The sequence below is a fragment of the Delphinus delphis genome, chromosome 17, assembly GCF_949987515.2.
Source record: "Delphinus delphis chromosome 17, mDelDel1.2, whole genome shotgun sequence".
NCBI lineage: Eukaryota > Metazoa > Chordata > Mammalia > Artiodactyla > Delphinidae > Delphinus > Delphinus delphis.
In genome coordinates, this window is record NC_082699.1 from 39,183,456 (window position 1) to 39,200,161 (window position 16,706).

Consider the following 16,706-nt stretch of genomic DNA (forward strand, 5'->3'; position numbering starts at 1 on the left):
CCATCACTGATGGTTAGACATTTCCCAATTACAGCAACTTAAAAATGATGACATACATGAGTATTCGATAAATAACCAGGCTTTATATAGTTTGAGGGATTAGTAGTGGTATAAGAATTAATAAACAGAAACCTCAATTAAAATACAGACCAGAGGGCTTCCCTGGTGGCGCAGTGGTTAAGAATCTGCCTGCCAATGCAGGGTACACAGGTTCAAGCCCTGGTCCGGGAAGATCCCACATGCTGCAGAGCAAATAAGCCCATGCACCACAACTACTGAGCCTGTGCTCTAGAGCCCGTGAGCCACAACTACTGAGTCTGCGTGCCACAACTACTGAAGCCCGCGTGCCTAGCAACACACGCAGCAACAAAGACCCAAAACAGCCAAAAATAAAAATATATTAATTACTTAATTAAAATTTTAAAAAAACATGATGTCCACATCATGAAATTTAATAGGTTCCATTCTCTACATTTAGTCAGACCCGCCTGCAGACTGACACCTTTTTAAGAGGAACACTAGAAAAATACAGTAACTAGAAACTTTGGGCAAGCTATTTAAATGCTCTGTATATCAACTTCCTCATTTATAAAATAAAGAGAACAGACTAGCTGCTAAAACTTCTTTCAACACTCAATCCTAAGAATCACTACCTTAAACCCTTAAACTTTTCTACACCTAATACACAATGTCTAATTTTTCAACCCTTTATTTAACCTGTAAACTAAAGAAAATAATAATGAATTTGAGTATGCAGGCATGTGAGAAGCAGCACAGGGCAGTGGTTAAGAAAACACTCTGGAGTCAGCCTGCCTTGGCTTGATTTCTAGCTCTGCCATTTATATGTGACCTTAGGCATCCATCAAGCCATTTAACTTGTTGATGCATTTCAAAGTAAACTGCAGACATCAGTATATTTCCCCCTAAATGCTTCTGGATCCTTATTACTTCTTAAATTAGTGCTATTTGAGCCCTCTTCCCAGGCCCTAAAAATAACGCCCATTTGGCAGCCCTACTGTGATGCTCCAACATCTGTTACACTCTTAACACCTACTGCTTCTGTTCTCCCAAGTAAAATGGCAAATCCAGGCTGATGATACATCACAAGGCCTACAGTACTTGGCAATTTAATACACTGTACTGTGTAATAATTAAGAATACAGTTTTGGAGGCAAATGCCTGAATATAAATCTGGACTGACACTTCCAAGCATGTGATCTTGCACAGTTTACATAACCTCTTTGTGTCTCCCTTTCCTCATCTATGACAGGCGGTACAACAATAATTACTCATAAGATTGTTGGGAGGATTAAATGAAATACTTAAAGTACAAAGTCTGACACACAGTAAGCACTCAATGTTACCTGTAATATTACTATCTATGATAATCATTATTAGATGTTTAATACATAAGGTCCTATAAGAGCAGAGATAACAAAGTTTCCGCGAGGGGGGATAGCAAAGGATGAAGTTCGACAAAGGGGATTATGACCAGAATCTGTGGATTCGGTTTGGCTTTGAAGGGGGGATGGGGTGCAACCATCAAACCTCTAGGATGAAAAAAAAAAACCTCTAGGACGCAAGAATGCAAATAAAACAGTCAAGAACCAGCAACGCACCTCCCCTGCTGTTTCTGCTTTTCGCCTTCTAACTACATTAGGTAGTAGTTATTTCACTTCGTGGCTTAAATCGCTCCTTTGATTTTGTGGCCCCGCTAAACCGGCCTACAAAAATCTTCCGTTACTTACTATTAATTAATACCGTGCAGGAGAGTGGAGATTAGTCCTGGGGAAAGAAACCCAAGCGCCACAGAAGCCGAGCGGGCTGACCGCAGTGCGGGCGCGGAAGCACCACCGTCCGGAGTCGCCTCTCGCGTCGGCCTCCCCACCACAAACACACTCCCACGGCGCGCCCTCCGCCACCAGCCACCCCACGGCCAGCAGCGAAGGCGCCCCTCACACTTGAGACCCTCCGCGCTCCCAGACCCGCAGGAGGCGGCCACAGGCGCTCCGCCGCCTTCTTTCCCTCCTCCGTCGGAGGCCTACTCCGGCGCCTCTCCCCTCTTTGTCCCACACAAGCCTACAGGCTGTCGCAGCCTCACAAGCCTCCCCCTCCAGGGACGCACCAGAGAGGACCCGAAGGACGCTGCGCCACCAGCCAGGAGGAACCGGAGGAGACAGCGCTCCCTCAACGAAAGAGCGGCTCAAGGTTCCCGCCTCGGCGCTGCCAATTGCGGACGAGCCCATCGCGCGTGCGCACTACCTTACTTCCGCAGATCCCAGTCCAGCTCGACTCTGATTGGACGACCTTATCGCATCACTGCGCAAGTGTTTTTGCCTTTCTCCTTGACCTCTGCCAAGTTTGATTCGGGATTATGGTTCAATTAGAGAAGTATTTATTTGCTGCCTACGGTCAGACATGATGTTCATGCTGAGGCTACAGACCACATCCTAGGACAGATGAGGCATATTTCTTAAATCTGAGAACATCTACATGGATATGTTCGTGCAGTTTGATGGTCTGTCTGCATTGTAAAAATATACAAATATAATGGATTTTTACCATATAGCTCCTAAATTATGCCGCATTTTAGGAATGAGGGAATTTCAACGACTTTGTTAATATGTTCCTTTTAGGTACCCAGCTGAAATAAGTGAACTGACGTTTTAAAGTTGGTCCAACACCTTTTAATATGGTGACTAGTTAGAAATACATAGGTCGTGGGCCCTTTAATGTAAAAGTATCCCCAAACCAGGTCACCGTCTGTTAATATGTAGAAAAATAATCCGGTTTGAACAAAACACCTTAAAACGTGTGAATACAATAATTTTCATTATTTAGCATGATTTTCAAAAGACATTAACTCTAAAAATACGTGAAGAATTACAGTATTAAATCTTACCAAATTGTAGTAGAGTAGCTATCTTTTTTATATAATAAATTGTTACAATTTTTTGGACTTTATTTTGGTAAAATCAGGAAGTGGTAGCTGAAGCAGAGTGAGTTCAGGGAGTAGTAGATGAGGTCAAAGAGATAACAAGGAGGGGGAAAATCATGTAGAAACTTGTGGACCATTATAAGAACTCTGGCTTTTATTCTGAAATGGGAGGGTTTTGAGCTGAGTTAGAAGACTATTTACATAATTGAGACAAGAAGCAATGGTGGCTTAGCCCGGGTGGCTGCAGCAGAGACGGTAACATTTGGAGTCAAGATATGTTTTGAAGGTAGAAGCCAGATCAGAGGTAGAGTGTGAGAGAAAAAGAGTAGATAAGAATGACTAAGGTTTTTGGCCTGAGAAACTAGAAACATGGAGTTGCCATTTATTGAGAAAAAGAAAATATCAGAGGAGTAGTTACCATGGAGGGAATGGGTTCCTCATCTCCTTTGTGATGTGGGCCCTTTGGTGTGAGGTGGTTGCTGCTTGGTTCCTCATCCCCTTTGTGTTGTGGGCCCTTTTGTGTGAGGTGGTTCCTGCTGGGTGCTTACTAGGCAATGGTGGAGATGTCAAGATGCAAATCTGGGGCATCACAGGAGAAGTCTAGGTTGGAAATTTAGAGGAATCAGCATGTATAGGTGCTATTTAAAGCCGTGACCCCAAGAACAAAAAATTTAAAAAACAGACAAATAAAATAAAGCCATGACTCTGAATGAGGACAAGATAGCGAATATAGTTTAAAAAAAAAAAATCTTCATCTGGAGGAATTCCCTAGTGGTCCAGTGGTTGGGACTCAGCGCGTTCACTGCCGTGTCCTGGGTTCAAACCCTGTCCGGGGAACTAAGATACCTCAAGCCGTGAGGTGCAGCCAAAAATAAATAAAAATAAATAAAAAATCTTCATCCAGGTAATTCTATGGATACAGATATCTTTGGAAAAAAAACATTTTGGTAAACTTTAGTTCCTTTCCTTCTTTAATCATTAATTAAATACTAAAGTGTTATCACAATTAAATACTTTTTATAAGGACGTTATACTGTGTCCTCAGGTTCAGTTAACTTTAGAACTACTGAAAGTAAAAGTTTCTGTAACTTTAAATTTTGAATTAATATTTGTTAATTGGGTTTTGATAATGTTGGCTAATTGATTAACCAACACCAACATCAGAGCTGAATGTTTCTCCTAGGGGGAATGGAGAGGAGAAAAAGAATTTGAATTCCTCCTTTTCGTGAGATTACCCTTCTTTTTTCAGTTGTGTTTATTCCACTTATTTCTTAGCCACTACATTTCATCAATTTTGGACTGCTACTTTTTACTTCAACTGTTCAATAAATATCTGTAATAACATCTCTTATGATTCATACTCTACACACATTCTGAATCCTATTTTTTTAATTTATTTTTTACTGAAGTATAGTTGAATTACAACTATGTGTTAGTTACTGCTGTACAGCAAAGTGACTCAGTTATATTTTTTAAAATAATTTTTCATATTATTTTCCATTATGGTTTATCACCTGAATCCTATTTTATACTTAAGAATATATGAGAAAAGAGGTCCACTGATAATTTAATTTGTTCATATCACACAGCAAGTTAACGAATAGGAAAGTCAGGACTAGTGCCTAGCCTTTTTCATTCCTAATTTTTATGCTTTTTCATCAAAATGAGTTTTGGAGATACAGTTATTGAACAGCTTTTTAAAATTTCACATGTTTATGGAGCAGCTTTGGATATTTGTTTTACATGACTTTGGCTTACAAGTGAATTCTTTCTGATTCCTTATTTAACTTAAAGGAAACAATGATTCCAGAGGACCCTAAATTGTTCTAGCAGAGCCAGGTGAAATGTTTAGTCAGAGTAAGTAGCAATTGTACTGTTCCAGGTTTACCAGAACATTGAAAAGCTTCATCCCTAAACAACTTAAAGCAGCTGCAGACTTAAGGGGGTCCATTAGGCCTGCTTTAGTTCAAACCTTTACCAAAATACTCCCAAAGCCTCTCTTTAGCAAAGAGAACTTCACTGAGGAATAATATACAGTTTGTCAACACAAATCATTTTTTAAGATTTATTAACTTGAAGGACTTCCCTGGTGGTCCAGTGCCTAAGACTCCATGCTCTCAATGCAGGTGGCCCGGGTTCAATCCCTGGTCAGGGAACTAGATCCCACATGCTGCAACTAAAAGTTCACATGCCACAACTAAGAATTTGCATGCCACAACTGAAGATCCTGTGTGCCACAACTAAGACCCAGCACAGCCAAAAGAATAAATAAATAAATATTAAAAAAAGATTTACTAACTTGAAAATTTTTTAAGAATTTTCTTTGGCTATTTTAGTCTTCTCCTTTCTTTAAAATGAAAACCTTGCAATTCAGCATTATATTTTTCCAAATTAATACCTCCAAACATTATTCCATTTAAAACCCTTAGGGAGGGCTTCCCTGGTGGCGCAGTGGTTGAGAGTCCGCCTGCCAATGCAGGGGACACGGGTTCGTGCCCCGGTTCAGGAAGATCCCACATACCGCGGAGCGACTGGGCCCATGAGCCATGGCCGCTGAGCCTGCGCGTCCGGAGCCTGTGCCCCGCAACGGGAGAGGCCCCAACAGTGAGAGGCCCGCGTATCGCCAAAAAAAAAAAAAAAAAACCCTTAGGGAATTCCCTGGTGGTCCAGTGTTTAGGACTTGGTGCTTTCACTGCCGTGGCATGGGGTTCAATCTCTCTGGTCAGGGAACTAAGATCCCGCGTGTGGCTTGGACAAAAACAAAACAAAACAAAATAAAACAAAAACCCAAGAATACATAATATGATAAACATACTAACCAGAATAGGGTCATTAAAAAACTACACTTCAGGGCTTCCCTGGTGGTGCAGTGGTTGAGAATCTGCCTGCCAATGCAAGGGACACGGGTTCGAGCCCTGGTCTGGGAAGATCCCACATGCCGCGGAGCAACTAGGCCCGTGAGCCACAACCACTGAGCCTGCGCGTCTGGAGCCTGTGCTCCCCAACAAGAGAGGCCGCGACAGTGAGAGGCCTGCGCACTGCGATGAAGAGTGGCCCCCGCTCGCCGTGACTTAGAGAAAGCCCTCGCACAGAAAGGAAGACCCAACACAGCCAAAAATTAATTAAGAAAACAAAAAACAAACAAAAAAAAACTACACTCCGAGGATACTTAGGCAGCATGAAACAATGCAGCATATTTAAGAACATCTTAGATATGAAAGAAGCAGATATAAGAACCTAGAACACAACAATCAGAAATGGAATTTCCAAAGCAGTCGGTAATCACAAAAAGTACAACTGGATTCTGCAGTTACAATCTAGGACAATAAACCCAAAGGCAATCTTTATATGTAAACTATTGGAAAGAGGAGGGCTTTGGCGCACATAGCTTTTAGCAATCTCTTCTTTGTTCCCCACAAATTGAACATATACTTTCTTACTTCTCAATCATGCTACAAATAGCATTATGAATTCTGCGTACCTTCCCACAAATTCACACTCCAATACAATTGCCATGACAAAAGTTATAAAATCTTTCAAATTGCCAAATCTAGGCCATCTTTTCATCTTCACCTTTTGTGATCATTTGGAGCATGTGGCACATACTTACCACCCCTAAACCTCAGGTCTCTTCAGCTGTTTCAGTTCTGCTTTACTGACATGCTAACTTATTCCTCAACCTGTTCAAGCACCTGCCCGTCTCTTTTCCCACTAGAAAGTACTTTCAAACCAATAACTGCTTCGTATAATTTTATGCCATCATGGCCTAATATAATTCTAGAGGTATTAGAGTGTCTTAGAAATATCTTTTCTATGTGATCCTTCCATTTCCATTACCACTATCTTAGCTGAGGACATTACTTTTCATCTAGGTCACTGGATCCAAACCTGGCTGATGAATCTCCTGAGAAGTTTTTAGAAATAGATTTGTAGCCCCTGGAACTTGGATTTTTTTAAACTTTTTATTCTATATTGGAGTATAGCTGATTAACAATGTTGTGTTAGTTTCAGGTGTACAGCAAAGTGATTCAGTTATACATATACATGTATCTATTCTTTTTCAAAATCTTTTCCCATTTAGGTTGTTATGTAATATTGAGCAGAGTTCCCTGTGTTATACAGTGAGCCTTGTTGGTTATCCATTTTAAATATAGCAGTGTGTACATATCAATCCCAAACTCCCTAACTATTCCTCCCACCCCCACCCTCACCCCCATAAGTTCATTCTCTATGTCTCTTTCTGTTTTGTAAGTAAGTTCATTTGTATCATTTCTTTTTTGCATATAAGCAATATCATATGATACTGCTCTCTGACTTACTTCACTCAGTATCACAATCTCTAGGGTCCATCCATGTTGCTGAAAATGGCGTTATTTCATTCTTTTTAATGGCTGAGTAATATTCCACTGTATATATGTACCACATCTTCTTTATCCATTCCTCTGTCTGGAACCTGAATTTTTAATGACCTCCCCAGATGATTCCTAAATTTGAAATCCATTGATATACAAACTTTGGGGGGCATCAAACTTTAGCACAATCACTTGCAGGGCTTGTCAAAGCACACATTGCTAGGCCCCACCTCCAGTTTCTTACGTCTGGGGTGGTGCTTAAGAATATGAACATCTAATAGATTCCCAGCTGATGCTGGGCTGCTGGGCTGAGAACCATTCTTTGAGGATCACTGATTTATCGACAGATCTTTGCTGTAATTGATTAACTGCTCTTCCTGACTCAGTCTCTTCCCTCTCTAATCCGTCCTCCCTGCTGCACCAGAAGAAGAGTCTTTCTAAAGCAGATGATTACGAATTAATTGATGGAAAACGCCTTTTATAGTGACTGGCTAATAGTAGATCCTCATAAAAATGTACCAAATTTTAAAATGTCGGGCTTCCCTGGTGGCGCAGTGGTTGAGAGTCCGCCTGCCGACGCAGGGAACACGGGTTCGTGCCCCGGTCCGGGAAGATCCCACATGCCGCGGAGCAGCTGAGCCCGTGAACCATGGCCGCTGAGTCTGCGCGTCTGGAGCCTGTGCTCCGCAACGGGAGAGGCCACAGCAGTGAGAGGCCCGCGTACTTCAAAAAAAAAAAAAAAAAGTCATTCAAATTAACAACAACCAAACTTTAGTTACTCCCTATGGCTTATATAGCAAATAATAAGACCTTTAATAATTTTCATAATTTAGGCCTTATCTCCAAGTACACCTTTCCTCCATTTCCTCTACTTGCACCCCTGCATTCTACACTGGCCAAAGTAGACTACTCACTGTTCTCTGCATTTTCATACCGTCTACAATGCAGAGTATTTTAAAGTATAAATACTATATTTTAAAAATACTACCACATGCCCCAAAGTATCCTGGAAATTCTTAGAAAGTAGACTATTTTCACTTACAATCTATGTCTATAAGACCATTATAAAATAGTGCCCCCAAACTAAAAACCTCCCTAAAAAAAACACATCTAACTTGTCTGGTAGAGCTATAAATTAGTATAATTCTACTAACTTACATGTTATTTCTCAAGCAGGCATTAATTCCAATGACTTCAGAAATAATTTATCATGTACGTCATATATGGTATACTTTTTTCCAGGCAAACGTTTGAACGAATATTGCTCTACATATTTTTTAAAAAATCAAATATAGACTTTAATCTCCAAAATTCAGTGAGGTAGGCATAGCAGAGATTTGGCTCCAAAGCACTTCTCTACAGTATCACGTCCTATCACAAACTTACTCGGTAAATTTTACCATCTCAAATGAAAGTAAGTTTTTATAGTAATCAAGTTCCAATTTCTAAAACTGATCTTATCTTTGGGCTGGAACCCTCTGGCCACATTTTGCCCTGCACATTTGCTTGCTCATATCATGTTTTAAATTATTTAATTTCAATTGCCATACTTGAAAACTGATTACACATCAACAATCCAGATTTTTTGCTTCTTTTTAAGAGTCAAAAGCACATCCATTAGGATGGATATTATTAAAATAAACAAAAAGAAAATAAGTGTTGCTGAGGATGCGGAGAAATTAGAATTCTTACTGGTAGAAATGCAAAATGGTGCAAGCACTATGGAAAACAGTATGGCGATTCCTAAAAAACAGGAACTACCATATGATCCAGCATTCCTGTTTCTGTGTATGTTCCCAAAAGAATTCAAAGTAGGGTCTTGAGCAGATATTTGTATATCCATGCTCATAACAGCACTATTCATAATAGCCAAAAAGTAGAAGCAACTCAAATGTCTATTGACAGATGAACAAACAAAATGTGGTATATACATACAATGGAATATTATTCAGCCTTATAAGGAAGGAAATTTTGACATGTTACAGAATAGATGAATCTTGAGGACATCATGCTAAATTAAATAAGCCAGTGACAAAAAGGCAAATGCCACTTAAATAAGTTATGTAGTCAAATTCAGAGACAGAAAGTAGAATGGTGGGTGCCAGTGACTGGAGGAAGAGGGGATGGGGAAGTTGTTGCTTAATAGGTATAGTTTCAGATGTGCAAGATGAAAAGGTTCTGGAGGTTGGTTGCACAACAATGTTAATATACTTAACACTACTGAACTGTAGACTAAAAAACGGTTAAGATGGTAAATTTTGTTTTTTTAACCACAAATAAATTTTTTTAATTTTAAAACTTAAAACATTAAAAACAAATTTTTTTAGAAGATGCATCAGCATTGTATCTGTCAGTTTTCCAACGTATCAATCAGCTGAAGCAGAGTAGTTTAACACTGTAAGCCCTCTCCAGGGCCACCAGCTCCAACTCTCCAAGTTTTCTCCCTCATACCAAGGCCAAAGTGTCAACGGCCAACTCTTCCACAGTTTTCACTGCCTATTCTTCACCTGGTTCTCTTCTCTCATTTGTTACTTTCAAGACCATTGCTAGTACTTGAGTTTGCATCCTCTTCTCTGGCTCATGAATTTACAGAATGTTTATAAGATCTTGCTCATTACTTCCCAACCTGTCCTTTGAATTTAAAAATACAAATCACATGCATATTTTTTTCCATCCTAGCCTTTATACAAAAACCATTTCAAAGATGTTATTTATGGTCTAACAATATAATTGTAATGTCAAGTCTTTTCTTTTTTTCCTTTGGTTATTTTAAATATACACTTACTTTAAAAACTCCACAATAAAATCAGTTTGAAAGGTACTAGTTGGATTAGCCAAGAACTCCAAGTTGTTCAGTATTCATACGCTCACCTACTTTAAAAAAAAACTTGTTTACATGATTGTTTTCTCTATTAGATATGAGCTTCTTGAGGGCAGAAATTGCATCTTATTCATCCTTATATTCCCAAGGCTGTACTACGGTATATGGAACACGATACTTAGAAGACTTACTCTCGTTCCTACATTCTCTGTCTCTGTTTTTGCAATTTCTTTGCACTAAGCAATAAAACTAAACTGGAACTGGTACTGCTTCACACACCCTGATTACTACCATTGCTCTTAAATGAAGCATAGCAATATTTCAGAGCATTTTTTTCTTTGGGACTTCCCTGGTGGCGCAGGGGTTAAGAGTCCGTCTGCCAATGCAGGGGACACGGGTTCAATCCCTGGTCCGGGAAGATCCCACATGCCGCGGAGCAACTAAGCCCGTGCACCACAACTACTGAGCCTGTGCTCTAGAGCCCGCGTGCCGCAACTACTGTAGCCCGTGTGCCTAGAGCCCATACTCCGCAACGAGAAGCCACCACAATGAGAAGCCCATGCACCGCAACGAAGACTAGCCCCCACTCAATGCAACTAGAGAAAGCCTGTGCACAGCAAGGAAGACCCAACACAGCCAAAAATTAAATAAATAAAAGCAATCATTTAAAAGAAAACAAATACAGATCATTCTATCAACTCCTTGTGTTATAGATTAAATGTTTTATTTGCAAAGGTATTCTGAGTTTTACATTAATTTCTAAACACCACTTGAAACTTTTCCTGAAATCTCTTAACGTAAAAAAAATTTTGCAAATAATACATATACCTATTCTACCAAAGTACTCATAAAACTGATGTTTATTTTTGAAGGTACGTGGTCTTACATACACATCCCCCAGTACCTATCTGGCTCACTTCTGAAATGACTAAAACAGACTGGTAGGTCTTTGGAACTCCACTTCCATGGAATAAATTAATAGGATCTCTAATACCATTCAACCTAAAAAGTAGCTTCTTAGCTCTCCATGACGCAAAGGAGAAGTAAAGAATTAGGAGCCAGCCAACCTGGTTTTAAATCCTGTTTCTATCGCTTTCGAGTAAAGTTCCTCAACTTTCTCCATCTGTGAAGTTAGGATAATACCTCCTTTGCTGGACTGAGTGATATATGCCTGGTATTAATTTGCTTCTACATTAATAATTTATTACTTTGGCTGGCCTGAATTACTGGGTACTAACCTAACAAACAAGCAGCAACGGCGCTCTGATATTTCTGAGTTTATATTCAACCTAAAGCTTAAAAAAGAAAATCAAGAAACATATCTATATATGGCCATATACTCTTATTAAGAAACATAATTATTTAAACAATTATTTTTACATATATTGTGTCAGACATTAAGGACAAACTTCAAATTCTATCTAGTGTGAAAAATGCATATTTAGAGAAAATGAGCTTATTAGTTTCAGGATTAAAAGGGGTTTAGGTTACCTTGGGTTTTTGAGGCCATTAGTTATGAAAAAATTTCCGTTACCTTTCACTTAAATAACAGAATCTTTAGAACTGAGTTTTTCTTCAAGGTTTTCCTAGCAAACAAACTTTCCATTCACTCACAAATAGCTCGACAAAACAGCATTATAAAGGGATGGAATGAGACTCATATACTCCTTTGTTGTTTAAGAGAAGTCTATATTTTCTTTGTTTGTTTTTTGCAGTACGCGGGCCTCTCACTGTGTGGCCTCTCCCGTTGTGGAGCACAGGCTCCAGATGCGCAGGCTCAGCGGCCATGGCTCACGGGCCCAGCCGCTCTGCGGCATGTGGGATCTTCCCGGACCGGGGCACGAACCCGTGTCCCCTACATTGGCAGGCGGACTCTCAACCACTGCGCCACCAGGGAAGCCCAGAGAACTCTATATTTTATGCCAGATTATACAGGCTCAGTGTGATATCTCTTGAGGAAAATATGACTATTTTCTCAAAGTATAAACTTCATTTCTGTATATAAAGTATAGATTTTATTAGATGTTTCTGATTTCCAAAATAACAGTATTAGGATATGCCTCATTTTAGGCTTTAAAAAACTGCATAATAAAATAGTGTAAGTAGGTATAAAGCTAAAACACAAAGCACGTATGTATTTCTTTCTAGCGTAAAGGAGAAGAGTGTCATGTTTCTTTCTGAACAGCTAAAAGGTTCCCAAAATTGCACTAGGTCACCCTAGTAAATTAACATGAGTGCCACATGACATTTTAAATTTTTGAGAACACATCTGTTGGACACAACACAAAATGCTAGCTCGAGGTAGTTTACATTTTCAGTGTTAGATAACATTATATTCCTTCCCATGGCAGTGCATCTTTACAAAACTGAATTTTCAGCAGTTGAAGTAAGTACTACGCAAAAATCATAGTGGAACAGGAATACTGGCAGTGTTCAAGCTGATTCCAAGGTTTGAGAAGTTGTGCAGCAACCACCATTACTTGTTAAATTCTTATTAAGTTGTTTGCACCTAACTGCTTAATAAATGGAATCATTAGGCATTTCTTTTGGCCTGGTGTATTGTGAAAAAACTATAGAAACAGTAAAGGGCAACATGAGCTGAGAAAGTATTGGGGACGTCTGTGGTATATGCAAGAAATACACTAAAACAAAAACATTATTTCACTGTTCATTTTCTACCTAAGAGATTTTCTAAATAGTCATATAAGAAGGGGAAAAAATATATACAAACATACAAAGTTTTGATTTTTATTGAAATCTTGTGTTAGGTATCAAACAAAATTTGCTTTCTTCAGATAAAAATATTCTCTCAGATGTATCCAGATAACTGCTAAGTCTAAATTGGTCCTCCAATGTCTTGTTTTATTTTTACTGTCCTCATGAAATGTTCATATACACTTAGGATGTTCCAAAAAAATGTTTTATCGTGTAAAGGACCGTACATGACGACCTCTACCACTGCCTCCACTAACAAACTTTCCTCTTGAGCCTCCACTGCCGCTATTTGCACTTGCCCAGGAAGGCCCCAGTCCCCCACGACCTCTGGAAGCACGGTCACGAGGACTTGGGCGATAGCCTATAAAAGAAAAGAATATAATTTTTAGTTGCAACATCCTTTCCTTTCCCATGACATAAATACTAATCTATACCACCGAGCTCAAACCAAGACAGGGATTACTGTTTGCTCCTTTAAAACCCAAGTGTAAGTTCTGTGAATGTGTTGAAGACCACTGAGTTGTCCACTTTAAATAGGTAAATTGTCTAAACATAAGAATTACATCTCAAATACAGCTGTTATTTAAAAAATGTCCATTTGGGACTTCCCTGGTAGTCCAATGGTTAAGAATCTGCGCTTTCACTGCAGAGGCACAGGTGTGATCCCTGGTAGGGGAACTAAGATCCCGCATGGTGTGTGGTGCAGCCAAAAAAAAACAAAAAATGTGCATTTGAAACCAAAAGCTACATCTGACCAGAATTTTGGACTTGACATAGGAATGTTTTAGGGGGGGGAAAAAAGGTTATATGCTTACATACACAAGACAATACTGTAAACAGAAACAGAATACAGTTGACCCTTGAACAACTCAAGGGTTAATCCAAGTATAATTTATAGTTGGCCCTCATATCCAGAGCTTCCTCTGCAACCTCGATTTCAACCAACCATGGATCCTATTTATTGTTAAAAATATCCACATATAAGTGGACAACCCTTGCAGTTCATACCTTCATTGTTCAAGAGTCAACTTATAAAAAAAAAAAAAGTCAACTTATATACTCTATGAAGACATCTCAGTTTACTTTCGTCAAAAAGGTACCTTAAGGATTGATTTCCCTTCTTTACTGAACTATTAAAAAACAGCACATCAATATGGAACTACTCATTATACACACATAGCTCAGAATCTAAAATTCTGAGTATTTATACAGAAGATGTACATTGGACACTCACTCACAGAAATAAAATTAAATTGACTTTAGAATTATATGTCTACATTCTAAAATATTCTCTCCCAGAATGAGAATATATGACATTCAACAATCTGAAAAGGATTCACCTCCCTCTCTCTCAGAAGTATCAAGTAAGAAGAAAGTGTACCTGTAGAACTAAGTGGTCGTAATGGTGGAAGAGGGCCCCTGTTAAAATTGCTCTGGCCTCCACGACTTTCATTGTAAGTTCCTCGAGGAGTATTCTGAGCACTCCAACTGGAACCTCTTGTTCCCTCCCGACGACTGTAGTTTCCTAAACATAGGCAACATGATCAAAATCTACTTTTTCCACAACTTCAACTGGATTAAGGAAGATATGACATGTTTTTCTTAATTTTCAAAAGCAATGGAAGAGAAACTATGAAATTTTGTACACGGAATAAAGGTAGAGTGGCAGCATCATATGTAGTCAGAAGCAGAGGCTCTGGAGCCAGACTGCCAGGGTTCAAATACTGGTTCTGCCACTTATATTTTACGTGTCCTGGTCAGCTAACTGACAAGTTTTCTCTTCTATTAAGTGGGGCTACTAAAAGAACCTATCTCATCAGGTTGATAAGAGTATTACATGCAAAGTGTTTAAAACAGTTCCTAACAAAGTTATGGGTTTATTATTAATGTAAACACCTATGCTCTTTTGCTCCCACCCTCTTAACTCAGAAGCATGAAAACATGTCATCAATCCACTAGTAAAATATAATTTCTATAAGTTTATATTTTAGAACTCAGACTCTAAAATCTTGAAAAATTTAAAACAGATTAAATATAACATTAGGAAGCAAGTAGATAAGAGAATCAATGGTGAACTACACAGAACAATCCTAAGGGAACTGTTGATAAATACAACTGTGAAAATTATGTATGGATATTATTCAGAAAGGATAAACACAATTCTCAACGTAAAAAGGAAAATAATTAGCCAATACTTCTTTTAAAATCATCGCTAAATATGCAATTAATCAAAAATTAAATTAAAAAATTATTTTTCCTATACAATAAAGGACTTTGCAAATAGTACCATTGGCCTAGAGCCAGATTAACTCTAGTAACAGAAAAATACTTTATCTGAATTGCTTCTATTCAATATTCTAATATTAGAATAACTCATTAGAAAACATACATAATTCATTACCTTTTGAAGCAGGTGGTGTAAAAAACCTATTCTGACTGTGAAAAGCACCCCGTCCTCCCCGATTGCCTGAAAATCCACCACGAGAAGAAATCTTCTGAGATACTTTGAGTGGCCGTTTCGGTGGGGGTATTCCATCTTGAGGGACCACTTCTTTACTTTCGGCTGCAACAAAGTCATCCACATGCATAGACGGTGGTCTGCTTGTGTTCTGTTTTCTCTGACGAAAAATATCATGGGGTCGTATACCCTGTCCAAATCCTCCCCTGCCCCTTCCTCTTGGTGGTGGCACAACATGAGCTCGTTTGGCAGGTTCAATGTATTCAGATTTGCCACTATGAAAACAAAAATACTCCATGAAAACTTTCTCCTTTACACATTTCCAGTGAAAATATAAGTCAATCTTTGCAATACTGAAAACTATATATCAATTATTTCTTATCCCAATTTTGTTACTGCAAATATCTCTATGACTTGCCAGGGAAATACAACAAAACTAGCTAAGAATGGTACTCACATTTTATTGATATGACTAACAATTGTTTAAAATAATCCAGTTTGCTCTTTTTCAAACCTTCTGAACTCTCATTAAGTACAACAATATAGTATAAGTGTACCAGGTATGTCCTGGCCAAATTACTATCTTTTAAAAAATTCAAGGGCTTCCCTGGTGGCACAGTGGTTGAGAGTCCGCCTGCCAGTGCAGGCGACACGGGTTTGTGCCCGGGTCCGGGAGGATCCCACATGCCGCGGAGCGGCTGGGCCCGTGAGCCATGGCCGCTGCGCCTGCGCGTCCGGAGCCTATGCTCCGCAACAGGAGACGCCACAACAGTGAAAGGCCCGCGTACCGCAAAAAAAAAAAAAAAAAATCAAAACAATATTCATGACTCAAGTATTATGCCAGCTTCCTTTCTCCTTTAATAGTCATGTGTCTATCAAAACATATTAAAATAAATAAGCTTATTTGACCCCAACCAAGATCTTTATTAAAAGAAATTTTACCTTGAAGTTATAAAGGTCTCATGCTTGTGCTTCCCAAGTTTGAACCCTTTAGTAGTCTTGGTTCTTCCTGGAGATGATGGTTCCGACAAAAACGAGCGCTCTAATTCCGAGTGCAAGTCAAAGTCACTACAACATTTTTCAGAGAGCTCAATCAAGTCAACCTTTACCTGCAGTCATAAAAATGAAACAAAACCACAGATATATCTTAAATGTAACTATTAATGTGACATTACATTTTAAATGTACTATTAACATAACATTTGATTACAGGAATTCTTATCTCCTATAAACTATATTTGAGTCTCATAATAAATCAATGATAGGTCCTTCATCGTTTCAAAACCCAACACCATTGGTAGTTTCAAAAAAAAATACCTTAGGAATTCAGCTGCTTTCATTTGGGGGTGGGGTAGGTAGCATTCCTACTCACAGAAGGGCTATTAGTCTGGGAAACCTCTGCTGTCTGACAAGGATCTCAGT

The 16,706-nt window shown here is 39.0% G+C and overlaps 2 protein-coding genes across 2 annotated transcripts in view; both read right to left on the reverse strand.

Moving 5' to 3' along the window:
• The window catches only part of RAD54B (RAD54 homolog B), a 95,010-nt gene extending 92,796 nt beyond the window's left edge, over positions 1 to 2,214 (reverse strand). The window contains exon 1 of the mRNA XM_059994904.1: positions 2,126 to 2,214. The gene's annotated coding sequence lies outside the window, so the exon portion shown is untranslated. The remainder of the gene's footprint in view (positions 1 to 2,125) is intronic.
• Positions 2,215 to 12,845: 10,631 nt separating this feature from the next.
• LOC138414321 (uncharacterized) lies at positions 12,846 to 16,366 on the reverse strand. Its single transcript, XM_069541567.1, has 4 exons — positions 16,227 to 16,366; positions 15,228 to 15,559; positions 14,208 to 14,351; positions 12,846 to 13,187 (listed from the first exon to the last, which is right to left on the reverse strand). Exons 2-4 carry the CDS (start codon positions 15,519 to 15,521, stop codon positions 12,948 to 12,950), a joined length of 678 nt encoding a protein of 225 aa, XP_069397668.1. The 5' UTR covers positions 15,522 to 15,559; positions 16,227 to 16,366; the 3' UTR covers positions 12,846 to 12,947.
• Between the last annotated feature and the right edge of the window lie 340 nt (positions 16,367 to 16,706).